Genomic DNA, 12,500 nt, shown 5'->3' with positions numbered 1-12,500 from the left:
GTCTCTGAAAGACAGATGGTCAAAGGAATCAGTCGCATCATCGCTGTGACGGGACAGGAAGCAACAAGGGTCAGTGACATCACATCCTGTCTGCTCTCGATGTTAGAAAGGTTAAAGTCTGAAAAAAATGTAAAGTGGTTGTGTCCAGGCTCGGGAGGCGGGTCAGGTTTTGTCTGAGGATGTGGATTCTCTGGCAGCCAGACTAACAGACTCCGCCCACTCCCATCTTGACTCTGCCCAGCGCCTCGCCAAGGAGGTTGGAGTCCTCTCTGATGTAGGTATCCTACCCAGAATGCACTGCGTACTGTGGTTTCCTCATCATTTAGAGAATTAGACAAGTTCTTCTCATGGCGGCTGTAGAAACACTTCAGGTCATTTCACTCAGTTAAAAAAGGTTCAAAAGCAAAATGGAGGATTTGAACGCAGCCATGGATCAATTTGCTGTTTCTGTCAGACTGTAGATACCACACCCATCCCCCAGTGGCAGCGCAGAGAACTGCAGCATCGACTCAGAGCTCTGCAGAGGAGCAGCAACACGGCCGTCAGGAGGCTGGAGACCAGAGAGGTGAGCGCTCACACCTGAGTGACGCCTCAGTCACACCTGAACCGCCTGTTCTAACCGATGACCTGTTGTCCCTGAGGTTTTTGTCTTCACACTAGTGAACGTGGCCAGAGGCTAAACGTTCTTTACATAATATCAAGAGGGAATTTCTTCAGATTTGATACAAACGCTCAGTTGAACTCATAAATGAGGTGATGAGAGTTGAGTGGTCATGGTGGACAGAGCTGTACGACCACAGGATGGTGATTCTATTCTGTTTTCCCATCATGCTTTGCTCAGGCTGCAGGTAATGCTCAGGCCCTGCTGGAGAAGAACGGCAGGAAGGTTCTGCTGGTGGACTCGTTGGAGACGGACTCTCTGTCGGTGAGAACCTGATGTCCCTGTAGCTCCGCCTCCCAGACAGCACTGTGCTGATTGGTTGCTCTGTAACGAACTGTTGTTATGAATCAGAAAAATATTTTAACCAAAGTGGAGAAGGTAAAATGAATACAAATTCCAGGTTTTGATGAAGACGGTGAACCAGGTGAGCGCCGTTTCTCCTCTCAGTTACGTGATGCTGCTCGCTCACCAGAGGCATTCTGGGAAGGTTCTCTGTGCCTGTCAGGTTCCCAAGGTAACCTCGACTCACCGGTCAGCTCCATTCAATTCTTCTGTGTTCGCCTCACCGCCATGTCATTAACATCTCGGGTTGGTTTGTGTAAATGTGTTCTTCCCTCCTCAGGATGCGAACTCTCTCCCGGCCTCTGATTGGGCGCTGGCGCTGTGTCAGCACCTCGGGGGGAGTGCTGGGGGCACAGCAGTGGTTGCCAAGGGAACAGGAAGCAGCAGTGACATCACAGAGGCTCTGAGGTGGGCAGAGGAGTTTGCCCGACACAAAACACAACGATGATGTCTTGAAGAGAGGTGACATGAAGTCACAGCGCCTCCTGGTGGAGGATTCAACACCAGCCCACTATTTAACTTAGATCGTTATTTAAATGGACATTTTATTGATTTGAATGTTTCTTTGTTTTAAAAGAAATAAAAACACAGATTCTGTTTTAAAATTCTCTTTATTCTGAATTCATTGATTAATAATTGTTTAACGAGCTCATTAGTTTCTCATTAAAACGTGATCAGATTATATTTATTCAAACGTGTCCGTGCAGGTCTGAACGTCCTGAATCAGACGGGTCCTGGTTCTTCAGAGCATAGACACGTTCAGCCACTGCAGGAAAACACATCAACGTCACAACTGACTTTCAGACATATTTGTTATAATCACTGAAGAAAAAAACCTTCTCACCTCCAGAATGCTCAGCTCGATGGTTCCTGAGTTATCTTTGTCCATCGTGTTGAACGTGTCTGAGAGAAAACATTGAAATCATGATTCATCAGGTTGTTGAGGTTCATGAGGATGTTTGTGGTTCATGAGGATGTTTGTTGTGGTTCATGAGGATGTTTGTTGTGGTTCATGAGGATGTTTGTGATTCATGAGGATGTTTGAGGTTCATGAGGATGTTTGTGGTTCATGAGGATGTTTGAGGTTCATGAGGATGTTTGTTGTGGTTCATGAGGATGTTTGTGATTCATGAGGATGTTTGTGGTTCATGAGGATGTTTGTGGTTCATGAGGATGTTTGTTGTGGTTCATGAGGATGTTTGTGATTCATGAGGATGTTTGTGGTTCATGAGGATGTTTGTGGTTCATGAGGATGTTTGTGGTTCATGAGGATGTTTGTTGTGGTTCATGAGGATGTTTGTGGTTCATGAGGATGTTTGTGGTTCATGAGGATGTTTGTGGTTCATGAGGATGTTTGTGATTCATGAGGATGTTTGTGGTTCATGAGGATGTTTGTGGTTCATGAGGATGTTTGTTGTGGTTCATGAGGATGTTTGTTGTGGTTCATGAGGATGTTTGTTGTGGTTCATGAGGATGTTTGTTGTGGTTCATGAGGATGTTTGTGATTCATGAGGATGTTTGTTGTGGTTCATGAGGATGTTTGTGATTCATGAGGATGTTTGTGGTTCATGAGGATGTTTGTTGTGGTTCATGAGGATGTTTGAGGTTCATGAGGATGTTTGTGGTTCATGAGGATGTTTGTGGTTCATGAGGATGTTTGTGGTTCATGAGGATGTTTGTTGTGGTTCATGAGGATGTTTGAGGTTCATGAGGATGTTTGTTGTGGTTCATGAGGATGTTTGTTGTGGTTCATGAGGATGTTTGTGATTCATGAGGATGTTTGTTGAGGTTCATGAGGATGTTTGAGGTTCATGAGGATGTTTGAGGTTCATGAGGATGTTTGAGGTTCATGAGGGTGTTTGTTGAGGTTCATGAGGATGTTTGAGGTTCATGAGGGTGTTTGTTGAGGTTCATGAGGGTGTTTGTTGTGGTTCATGAGGATGTTTGTGATTCATGAGGATGTTTGTGGTTCATGAGGATGTTTGTGGTTCATGAGGATGTTTGTTGTGGTTCATGAGGATGTTTGTTGAGGTTCATGAGGATGTTTGAGGTTCATGAGGATGTTTGTGGTTCATGAGGATGTTTGTTGTGGTTCATGAGGATGTTTGTTGTGGTTCATGAGGATGTTTGTTGTGGTTCATGAGGATGTTTGTTGTGGTTCATGAGGATGTTTGTGGTTCATGAGGATGTTTGTGGTTCATGAGGATGTTTGAGGTTCATGAGGATGTTTGTTGTGGTTCATGAGGATGTTTGTTGTGGTTCATGAGGATGTTTGTTGTGGTTCATGAGGATGTTTGTGATTCATGAGGATGTTTGTTGAGGTTCATGAGGATGTTTGAGGTTCATGAGGATGTTTGAGGTTCATGAGGGTGTTTGTTGAGGTTCATGAGGATGTTTGAGGTTCATGAGGATGTTTGAGGTTCATGAGGATGTTTGTGGTTCATGAGGATGTTTGTTGTGGTTCATGAGGATGTTTGAGGTTCATGAGGATGTTTGAGGTTCATGAGGATGTTTGTGGTTCATGAGGATGTTTGTTGTGGTTCATGAGGGTGTTTGTTGAGGTTCATGAGGATGTTTGTTGAGGTTCATGAGGGTGTTTGTTGTGGTTCATGAGGATGTTTGTGATTCATGAGGATGTTTGAGGTTCATGAGGATGTTTGTGGTTCATGAGGATGTTTGTTGTGGTTCATGAGGATGTTTGAGGTTCATGAGGATGTTTGTTGTGGTTCATGAGGATGTTTGTTGTGGTTCATGAGGATGTTTGTGATTCATGAGGATGTTTGTGATTCATGAGGATGTTTGTGGTTCATGAGGATGTTTGTTGTGGTTCATGAGGATGTTTGAGGTTCATGAGGTCCTACCGAACATGATCTCCAGACGAACCATACAGCTGACGAAGTTGTCGAAGTCGATGGTGAGATCTTGTTCACTGTAACGAGCCACGAGGACCTGATGAAGAGGATTATTCAGACTGAACCCTGGAGAACACAGAAGGTCAGAGGTCATGTATGTGAACCACACGTCTGGATCATGTAATTCTCTTTTGTTTAACTTCCTGTTTATCTTCTTCTTCAGTCTTTACTTCCTGTTACAGCTTCATGTTATTTGTAAGATTAAAACTCATTTGATTTGAAATCTTTAAGCTTGTGAAACTTTTTCCAAATGAATCCCCATGGAAACATTGACTCATCGTATGTTGTAAACGTCTGAAGCTTTTTTCAGACATAAACTGAAGTTTAACACGTGACGGAAGAAAACGAGGAGCTACATGTATGTACACGTAGAAGACGTCAGCTTCTTTACCTGCTTCCTCCACAGCAACTCTCATCTCTGTGGAGCTCATGGTCCCTGTCTGGTCCACGTCCTTTTCTCTGTAAATGTTCTGTCACAGGACGATAGGTGAGTTACCGTGACATGTTACGTGTCATCTCACTCAGGTCAAAGGTCAGAACACACAACACAACTCACCAGAAAGTTTTCGATCTTCGTCCACAGAATTTTGAACTCAACCAGACCCAGTTTCCCGCTGCCGTCTTTCTGCAGCAAGCGTTCAGGAAGTGAAGCGTAGACTGTTAATGACATTTTGAAAGTTCTTACTGGACTCTGACTCCTCCTGGTGGTGGAATGAAAAATGACATCTGACACCTGAACAGTTTGATCAGTTTCACTGTTGAGCTCAGTTCAAGCTGCGCTGCAGCCGACATGACGTGTCACACACTGAAGTTATGTTCATAGTTTTGTCTCTGTATTAAGTATTTTAGTAATATATATATATAAACAAATAAAATCTATATCATAAGTTCATAAGACAGTTATATTGATTATATATATATATATATATATATATATAAATAAATGATTTTAATAAATTAAAATCAGTTACATCACATGTGAAGAGCTAACTTTGTGCTTTGGTGTGGGTTTATTTTCTGCGGTGGAAGGATACATCCAGCAGGTTGACCATGTTGCGACACGTTGTGAGGCTGAAGCCGCTGGTCTGGATGTCAGATCCTGTCGGACACAAACACACTGACGGTTATTTCACTGTCGACGGGAACAAGCTGAGTCTGAGGCTCAGTCTTACGTTTTGTCACCACTTTGTTGAGGATCCTCTGCAGCTCGAAGGCGCTGATCTCACAGTCCTGTGGCGGAGAGACGTTTCGTCACGTAAATGTCAAACAGCATATTCTGAAACAACACGATCATCGGCAGCTCACCCCCCCCGCCAGCTGTCCGAACAGACTCCTGAACCGATCGTCCACATCGTCCTCGTCCAGCTCCACCTGACGACACAGGGAGTTAAGATCATGGTCACATGTGATGACACGATATTTGTATAAAGATGATTTTTTTATTCAGAGGAAACTAAATCTTGAAACACAAACTTTTTCAGGAAAACTCAAATAATGAGCTATTTTTCTCAATTGATGTTTTTTGGAATCTTTTTGTTTGTTACTTCTGTGAAGGAAAGTTTTTCCTGACGTTCTCAAAGCCTCTCTCACCTTCTTCACTCTGGACTCGATGGGGTCGTCCAACTCTCTGCAGGAAAACAGAACAGTCACAGATTAACTCAGCATCTGCAGTTCCTCTAACAGCCACCAGATGCTGCCACCCCCCCACCCCAGGGGGAACCTACTGAAAGTCGGCCTGTTTCTCAGAGAAGACACGGACGCAGAAGTCTCCGTTGTTGTTGGGATCAAACGTGGATGGGACGATCAGATACTCTCCGGGCGGCAGACAGAAGCGGCTGCAGACTTCTCGCTGGTTGATGAAGGTTTCGGAGCGAGCGGTGGAGGCGTGGCGCAGGAAGAAGTTCTTGTTGAGGTGCACGGTCCTCTGACCAGCGAACTGACAGAGACACAAGGAGGCGGCTTCACATCACAGAACATTTCACAGAGAAACAAAAGGAAGACGAGAAACCGACTCAGAAGAATTGGAATGTGACGTGTCGGAGATGATCAGTACCTCGTCAGGAACCTGAAACACAAGAAACAAACACACACGTCAAACTCTGAGTCCAGTCACCTCACGTCTTGTATCTGACACCTCCCTAACTTCTGCTGCTCTTTCATTGGCTGCTGCCCACGTCCACCTCACACTCAACAGGTGTGAAACGAGAGAGGTGTCAACCAATCACCTGTCAGAACCTGTGGCTGCTGTTTCCTGACTGCACACATGCTAACTGTTAGCTTGCTACACTCCCTCTCTCACGGCCGTCAGTTCTCTCAGAACTGGACGAATCAAAGTTTTGTTGCTGAATCAGAATTTGTCCTTGAAGCCAAACTGCTCGTACGGAGTCATTGCTCCGATCTGTCAAACAACAACATCCAGAAACGTGTCCTCACCTCGTAGATGGCATAACCAATCGTGTGCATGTCCTCTCCCATCTTCCTCCTGCGTCTGCGGTTCTTCTGGATCAGACCGACCACAAAGCTGCAGCCGGCCTCGCCATCATCAGGGTCGTCGTCCTCCTCATCCAGCTTGATGACAAACTGAGGGTTTGTCCAAAAAGTGTCTGTGGCCACAAAGCAAAGGGTCAGAAGGTCCTGCAGGACGCTGTTAGATGATTATTATGTGACCTGCTCTTGGTCTGACAGGATCTCACCTGGATAATTCCTGCAGCCTCCGGCAGTGGATCCTCTCCTCCAGCTGCCCTCGAACTTGGACAGAGCCCACTTGGAGATGCCCTCGTCACTCAGAGCGTCAGGCGTCAGGTTACAGATCTCCACCCGGGAGTAATGTCGCAGGAAGTCAGTGTAAGACATCCTGCAAGACAGAACACAGGGTTTCTCCTCACTCACAGAACCTGATGACAAGATTCAGGTAGTTTGAAGAAAAACAGAGAAAACTTTTACCAGAATTCTCCGTCCTCTGAGCGATGGCTCAGACGCTCTCTGTCCTCGTCGCTGACGTAACGCCAATTCATCGAACTGTTGGAGGTGAAAACAGTTAGACGACAACAAGAGGTTTTAGAGACAGTGCCCCCCCCCCCCCTCGATGTTTGGAACTGCAGTTCCCATAATGCAGCTGAACTGACAAATAGAAGCAGCTGAAATGTCAGCCTCAGCCACTAGGAGGCACCAGTGAAATGAGTCTGTCAGTCATCTGTGGTGTTTGTAGAGCATCAGTCTCCACCCAGCTGAGGACAACAGGGAGGGGCCAAGGGACAAAAGAAGCTGCAGGTGTGAACATGACACCTGCTCAGGTGACTCAGTGACTCATTCAGGTGCTGCTGGGAAACTGAAGCTTCGATATGTCACATGTTGTTTTCATGTAGTATGTTACAGTTGCAGTACTTCACATGTTGCCTGTCATGCTACCTACTCATCACTCCAGGCTCCGGTCCACTCCACTTGACCCCAGGGATTCCTGACCCTGATCAGCTTTTCCTTGTCACCACGGTAATCCACCTGCAGCCAATCACACACAGAGAGTAACGTGACCTGATAATAAAAACAATGATCCTTCCAGAGCGCTCAGGTCACGTGACACAGAGACAGAAACAACAACAGACATCGATAAAACTGAAGAGCCAGTAGAGTAAAAGCCCCGCCCTTTGTTGGTCATTAAACCCAACAAAGAAGAAGAAGAAGCCCCGCCCATCTTCTGATCGTTCAGATCACACAAAAAACAACAAAATGTTAATTAAATAAAAACTGTGAAAACACTTTGACATTACTCATCTACATGTCACCGTTGATTGGATAACTCCTCTGAACTTTGCTGACGAACACCAGGAGCTCAAGCTGCTAATGCTCATGGGAAATTAAACACACACGCTCTCTCACCTCAGCTGCACCTGTCAATGAGTAGGCGTGGCCTTTCACCAGCTTCTGAGAGGTAACTGCCTCTGAGTCGGACGAACTCGTGATCTGAAAGAAATGTATTTTGCCACATAACGATGAACACACACACACACACACACACACACACACACACACACACATACACACAAAGTTCTGTTTTGTAGAAAACTCGAACACGTCAACATTAACGAGACGTTGTGTTTGACACTGTCCCTGATAACGTCCTCATCACATGCCTGTAGTTTAATACACAACATGTTTAGAACAGTGGCCTCACGTCGATGGAGCAGCCGAGCAGTGACCCTCGGTCCAAAGCTTTTTGGATGATGTGGAACAGATGTGGATCCGGTCGGTTCAGGTCGTGGCTTTCAGCGATGCCTCCGGTGAAATCCTCGAAGCCCTCGGTGGTCGCTCCTCCAGACAGAGCCTCGTAACATCCGTTCACCCTGAAGTGACATCACACACCCATACCTGAGAACTGCTGTGTGTGTGTGTGTGTGTGTGTGTGTGTGTGTGTGTGTGTGTGTGTGTGTGTGTGTGCAGGAGGGTGTGGTTCTCTCTGACTCTCCCTCTATAATTAAATGTAAAGATTGCAGGGCGGGGGTTGGACGACATGTAGTAACTCACACCTGAACAGGTGAACGAGTGATCAGCATCTTTTTCTCTGTGATGTTTTATTTTCAGATCTAATTTTTTTGTGATGATTTGCGGGGGAGGGTAGAGGTGGGAGCCCCCCCCTCGACATCGCAGACTAGCTCTCCAGACGTGGAATGTCGCCCTTCTTGTCGGGGAGGAGCCTGAGCTGCCGTGTGAGGAACAACAATCCACTTGTCGGCCCCGGGTGATAGACGCCAGGTGGGAGTGGGGAACTCACAAGTCCCAGGCCGAGTGCTGCTGTGTGTATTAAAGACTGAGAGGGATCCACTTGAAGACAACTGAGTAACCTGGAGGAGCCTGATCTGGATCTGGTGTCTTCTTATTGGACAAACACCGTGTGTGAACGTAAGGTGGGTCATAAGTGTACTTGGTACCTGAACACCTTAGGCAAACAATCAGTGATTGACCTTGTGGTCGTATCAGAAATCACATCTGTGGCCTGTTCATGACACTCGGGTCACGAGAGTAGAACCGACTGATCACCACCTGGTGGTGAGTTGGATCAGATGGCGGTAAACAGCAGAAGTCAATGGATGGATGTGAATGTGATGATGATGTCTCTATAAAAAGATTCAGAGCCGAGCAGAGCGACTGGAAGGGACGTCATCAGACCTCAGCTAATCTCCAGACTCCTTTACTTACTTGGCGTAGGCCTTCTCCAGCAGAGCGCTCCAGAACTCCCTCCCCTCCGCCGAGTGGACGAACATCAGCTCGTCGTCTTTGACGGGCAGACGGTCGTCAATCACCACGTCCACCCACTCCCCGAACTGCCAGAACTGAACACACACATACACAGAAACAGGACTCGTAAGGATCAGGTTCTGGTTTCAGAGCCGTCAACATGTCTTTGTACCAACAACCACTAAACAGTTCAAACACCATCCGATCTGTATCCTGAGTACTTGTATCTGAGTACTTGTATCCTGAGTACTTATATCTGAGTACTTGTATCCTGAGTACTTATATCCTGAGTACTTTTACTTTTCACAGTTGTGTGTACTTATGTACCTGGAAGTGGAAGATTCCAGCATACTCTCCCTCTTGGAAGCTCTGTCCGTGTGGAACTACTCGAGCCAGAACTTCCTCGTTCAGAGTCAGAGAGGCGATGGCGGCGAGCAGCCAGCAGTCACCTGGATGACAGACAGACAAGAGGCGGGGCTAAAAGCTCTGGCAGAACACAGAGGCTGTGAAAAGGATCATGGGAGTTTGGTTTCTCCTGTTCATGAGCTGTTAGAACACAGACGTCATTAAACATTGAACACACCATCAGTGTTAAACCATCTGAAAGGAATCGTTCAGTGACCTGTTCTGTGATTGGCTACACTGTGCTTCCTGTTTCCCTCTGAAGGAGAAACATCGTTTGTTTACAGTTTCAGTTGTCAAGGCAACACACCGCCAATGCCAACGCCCTCACTGCAACTGTCAACACACACACACACACACACACACACACACACACACACACACACACACACACACACACACACACACACCTCAGTGGAAGTTTCCAGCTCTTTGTTGACCGTACTAGTCATAGAGACATTCAAGTGCATCGAGCAGAGTCCGACATTTCAGTGTCAGTTTTCCTCAGACTCCCCTCGTAGTTTGGTCAAGTCAAGGTAACGTCTGTAATCAGGTCTTCACAGTAAACTACACACGACTCACACACCTGATGACAGTGAACACATCCCTCATCACTATCAACTGATTCATCTTCAATCACTTAAACAGCTGATCAACCAATCAGATCATTTTGAGTTTCATCACACTCACACGTTTGTTTTTCTGAAGCTGTGAGGACATCACTGACCTGACCCCTGACCCCTGACCCCTGACCCTCTAAACTGTCTTTGAAACGATGTCATCACTAAGATGTTGAGAGGCTGAGATCAGATCTACGTTCTCACCCAGAGCTCCCTGACAGATGTCGGTCCTGGACGCTCCAGACACGATGAACTCGGGGTCAGAGGTCAGCTCCTGCACAGAAAGAGACACACAACAGTTCATCAAGTCCTGGAGGGGCCTGTTGTACCTGACGCAGGAACCTGCAGACAGAACCCAGGGCTGAAAACACCTACACTGTTTTTATCAAACTAAAGTTGAATTTCAACAAGTTGATTATTCACGAGATTCAAATCCTGAGGTCAGTCCTGAGGGCGGAGCCTGTTCCACCACACTGGTTCAACCAACTCAGGTTAAAGAAGAAAGTCTGGTTCAGTGACTCCGAGTCGAACACGATTCAATCTATAGGTTTTATATAAAACGGGAATAATTCTATATTTCATATATCCCCCCCCTCTCTCTCTCTCTCTCCCCCCTCCTCCCCCCCTCCCCCATGTTAACCTGATAAACCTGTCACCACTCACCTGAGTCCTCTTCAAACAGGAAACAGGTGTTTACAGATGATTTCATTTATCTGATCTGATTCTATCTCTGATCAAAACTTCAAACTCTAAAAGAACTGGATTTATTTATTTGCACTTTATTTATTTGAACAAACGTGTAGAAGGAGGTTTGAATAATTCTTAAATACTCAGCAGAAGAAGATAGAGTTTTACTTTAGGATCAACTGACCGTCGGTCTCTTCCAGGTCACCCCCCGGGTCTTGTAGGATCCAGCGCCCAGTTCCTTGAAGCCCAGGGAGGAGGGCAGAGCCGGGAACGACTCGTCCTGGAACAAGTGTCCGGACTCGAAGCACTGCTGCCGCAGAGACTCGTAGTCCTGGTTCAGGTACCTCAGCGCCTGGCTGTGGGTCCCGATGCCCCGGTCATGGTCCCGGCGCTTCTGCAGTGTGGAGGCGATGCCCGCCATGGTGCTGGGTCCTGGGTCTGAGTCTGGATCCTGAGTCTGGATCCTGAGTCTGGATCCTGAGTCTGGATCCTGGAGGTTCTGAGTCTGGATCTGATCTGGAGAGTTCACAGGTTTGATGCCAGCTAGGGCGGGTCCACCCACACTGAACGAACAGGTAAGGCTTCCTCTGATGCCTTCAAAATAAAAGCCCAGTGCTGCTCAGTTACTGAGCGTTAATGAAGAAACACGTTAGTTTATGTTTTCGTCTTTTACATGAAATCAAATGACTTTATACGGACATTGTATGTATTACATCATGTTTACATTATATTACTTTACATTCACGTTACCTTACCTTCTATTTACAATACAACGTATTTACAATACATTATGTTCACATTACATAACATTATATTTACATAACATTATATTTACAAGACATTATATTTACATAACATTATATTTACATGACATTATATTTACATGACGTTATACATTATATTTACATAACGTTATATTTACATAACATTATATTTACATGACATTATATTTACATGACGTTATATTTACATGACGTTATATTTACATAACATTATATTTACATAACATTATATTTACATGACGTTATATTTACATGACATTATACATTATATTTACATAACATTATATTTACATGACGTTATACATTATATTTACATAACGTTATATTTACAAGACATTATATTTACATAACATTATATTTACAAGACATTATATTTACATAACATTATATTTACATGACGTTATACATTATATTTACATAACGTTATATTTACAAGACATTATATTTACATAACATTATATTTACATGACGTTATACATTATATTTACATAACATTATATTTACATGACATTATATTTATATAACATTATATTTACATAACATAATATTTACATGACATTATATTTATATAACATTATATTTACATGACATTATATTTACATAACATTATATTTACATGACATTATATTTATATAACATTATATTTACATAACATAATATTTACATGACGTTATATTTGCAGATGTTTTTATGCAACATAAACTCGTAACTGACTTTAGGGTGAACTCTTTATTTGTGAATGATTTTTAATAACAGTGTGAACTTTTGCTGTTTGTTCACATGTAACCTTTGACCTGTGTCACACTGTTCACAAATAGTTACCATGGTAACTCTGTTGTTGGTTCTGTTTTAGTTAAACCTG

The 12,500-nt window shown here is 44.5% G+C and overlaps 2 protein-coding genes and 1 long non-coding RNA gene across 7 annotated transcripts in view; 2 read left to right on the top strand and 1 right to left on the bottom strand.

Moving 5' to 3' along the window:
* aars2 (alanyl-tRNA synthetase 2, mitochondrial (putative)) overlaps positions 1-1,608 on the top strand; it is an 8,664-nt gene extending 7,056 nt beyond the window's left edge. For 4 of the 5 annotated variants that reach the window (XM_069530418.1, XM_069530417.1, XM_069530419.1 and 1 more), the window contains 6 exons: positions 1-69; positions 149-274; positions 455-565; positions 842-925; positions 1,062-1,175; positions 1,284-1,608. The exon at positions 1-69 is cut by the window's left edge and continues 40 nt beyond it. In XM_069530418.1, the coding sequence (XP_069386519.1) occupies positions 1-69; positions 149-274; positions 455-565; positions 842-925; positions 1,062-1,175; positions 1,284-1,451 (672 nt within the window). In that variant the 3' untranslated portion in view covers positions 1,452-1,608. Of the gene's footprint in view, positions 70-135; positions 275-454; positions 566-841; positions 926-1,061; positions 1,176-1,283 lie in introns of all 5 variants that reach the window. The other variant, XR_011243844.1, reaches the window with a different exon arrangement.
* LOC109647469 (calpain-2 catalytic subunit-like) lies at positions 1,596-11,415 on the bottom strand. The gene is made up of 22 exons (XM_069530437.1): positions 11,322-11,415; positions 11,041-11,288; positions 10,374-10,443; positions 9,475-9,596; positions 9,109-9,242; positions 8,087-8,255; positions 7,792-7,875; positions 7,328-7,413; positions 6,859-6,933; positions 6,609-6,769; positions 6,349-6,518; positions 5,969-5,980; positions 5,640-5,851; positions 5,506-5,542; positions 5,221-5,286; positions 5,088-5,145; positions 4,950-5,014; positions 4,472-4,540; positions 4,307-4,385; positions 3,865-3,981; positions 1,848-1,906; positions 1,596-1,769 (listed from the first exon to the last, which is right to left on the bottom strand). Exons 2-22 carry the CDS (start codon positions 11,275-11,277, stop codon positions 1,746-1,748), a joined length of 2,106 nt encoding a protein of 701 aa, XP_069386538.1. The 5' UTR covers positions 11,278-11,288; positions 11,322-11,415; the 3' UTR covers positions 1,596-1,745.
* The window catches only part of LOC138411188 (uncharacterized), a 5,970-nt gene continuing 4,777 nt past the window's right edge, over positions 11,308-12,500 (top strand). The window contains exon 1 of the long non-coding RNA XR_011243845.1: positions 11,308-11,431. This is a non-coding gene — a long non-coding RNA (uncharacterized lncRNA). The remainder of the gene's footprint in view (positions 11,432-12,500) is intronic.

This window comes from Paralichthys olivaceus, chromosome 8 (genome assembly GCF_024713975.1).
Source record: "Paralichthys olivaceus isolate ysfri-2021 chromosome 8, ASM2471397v2, whole genome shotgun sequence".
Classification (NCBI taxonomy): domain Eukaryota; kingdom Metazoa; phylum Chordata; class Actinopteri; order Pleuronectiformes; family Paralichthyidae; genus Paralichthys; species Paralichthys olivaceus.
The sequence above is the reverse complement of the archived record's forward strand: the minus strand, read 5'-3'. Positions and strand labels throughout refer to the sequence as shown.